The sequence below is a fragment of the Monopterus albus genome, unplaced genomic scaffold (assembly GCF_001952655.1).
Source record: "Monopterus albus unplaced genomic scaffold, M_albus_1.0 scaffold65.1, whole genome shotgun sequence".
Taxonomy (NCBI): Eukaryota; Metazoa; Chordata; class Actinopteri; order Synbranchiformes; family Synbranchidae; genus Monopterus; species Monopterus albus.
The window spans coordinates 22,642-24,516 of record NW_018127945.1 but is presented as its reverse complement, the minus strand read 5'-3'; the positions used below and the strand labels follow the sequence as shown (position 1 = coordinate 24,516).

The 1,875-nt window shown below is 37.2% G+C and overlaps 1 protein-coding gene across 1 annotated transcript in view; it reads right to left on the bottom strand.

The window, feature by feature from the left end:
• The window catches only part of LOC109962502 (polypeptide N-acetylgalactosaminyltransferase 18-like), a 79,832-nt gene that overhangs the window by 74,640 nt on the left and 3,317 nt on the right, over positions 1-1,875 (bottom strand). The window contains exon 3 of the mRNA XM_020604276.1: positions 1,778-1,856. Coding sequence (XP_020459932.1) covers positions 1,778-1,856 — 79 coding nt within the window. The remainder of the gene's footprint in view (positions 1-1,777; positions 1,857-1,875) is intronic.

Here is a 1,875-nt window from a genome sequence, read left to right as displayed (position 1 = left end):
TTTTCTGTTCACCCATGGCAGCTTTAATCACATCCACCTCTCGCTGGGTAAACTGCAAACTCGTTTTTATCTCCTGTATTTCTCTGGTCATGTCGTCGAATCTCTTGTTGTTTGTCTCCATAATTAGTTGCACGAAACTTTTGAAGTTTTCCTGCTGTTGGTTCATCAGCGATGTACATCTGTTTCTGCTGATCCAGAATGTCTGTTACTTGCGCCGCTCTGTGATACACTTCTTCTGCCTCCATATCCTCAGTCGCTTCTGATTTATTAGCTCTTTTCCCTCTTGAAGGCATTTTAATAGTTATAGAATTTGTTCAAAGACTTGAAAGTGTAGAAGATGTGAAAAAGCGTAGAACAGACAAGAGGAGCAGTAAAGACGTCTGCTCTCGCTTGCAACCCGGAAATTTTTAATGTTGTTAAACAACTATTTGAACATTAACATTGTTATATTGTTCAGGTCAGTGTAAAAGTGTGTAGCCTAAATATATTTGTTTTGTATATATTCTCTCTATATATATTTCATATTTCTATTTCTAAAAACTTGTGCCTGTGTTGTCAGGTAGCACATGCACAGCTCCCTGAGCATCCTCAGCTCCCTCAGCTCTATTGTCTGAACCTTCTTTCTTTGGCAGGCACTCATCTTCACTGTCACTATAATCATCCTCACTGGAAGTGGAGGGAATTTCTTCCACTATACTGTAGGCCTCTCTATTCTGTACCGCACTCGTGCTTACCAAATAGGATGGTAAAGATGGTAACCCTTACTCACATAACAAAACTAATCTGCACAAAATATTGGTTTTACAGTAATAACCAGTCAAGACAGATAGTTCTAATAACATGAACAAATAAATATAGAACTCAAATTTTTAATAAAAACATTGCATTTTCAAAACAACAATGTTGCAGCAAATAGTATACATTTATAGCTGAAATATACATAGCTAAGCAATATATATTCCTTATATGAAATCCATACTTGAAATATAAAACAGTTATGTTATTCCTTACTTTACGATTTCATTATTAAAGCTGCAAGTGAAAGGAATTTTAACTGCAGTTACAACTGCAGGCCACTGGGTAGAAGCCTATGAAGTGATGCTGTATTGTCCGCTGTAGCGGCTGATATTGAAACTTGTGCATTTACAACAAATTGGCTCTTGAATAACTGTCCACTGCAGAGACCAAGGGGTTAAATCACAGTGCACTGAGCCTGAGTCTTTAATTTCTCTCAAAAGTGTCCTGAACTTGTTTAGTTTCAATGCAGTTCAACATTTTTCATCCTCAAGAGGACAATGGTTTTGCAGCCTTCTACCTCTGATCAGTAACTGTCAACCGTGAAACTGCAGTTAAATTAGCTGAAAATATGTTGGCTGTTAATGCTAAATACAGTGCTGCCAGAAATGACAGCACAATTTAAATAAAAGAAAAGTTACATTTATCATAATGTAACAAATGTCAGATTATATATTTGCATTTTAAAGAAAAAAATTCCAAATGTAGTTTCATTACATTAACTTGCTATAGTGAAAAAGTTGTTCCATTAATAATAATTAGATCCGTTCGGCTGAGTCAGACTGGATGATGTGAGTGAAGCCGTCATCTTGTCAAACAAAAGGTCATTCTTCTGTTTCTGTCTGGGCAGACAGTGACAGCAGCCGATGCTTCTACGACATGTGACATCCAAATTACACAGTGTCACTGATATTTTTAATGTATACTGGGGTGTATTTTGTGTGGTTGACATACAGTTGAAATGGATGTGTAGCCGACTCACCCTTATGCCAAGCTCCACGTTTTCTCCACCATAAATTTCCATGCCTTCATCTAGCAGGCCAATCTCTTCAAAGTACTTCCTGTCAACCACAAAGCAGC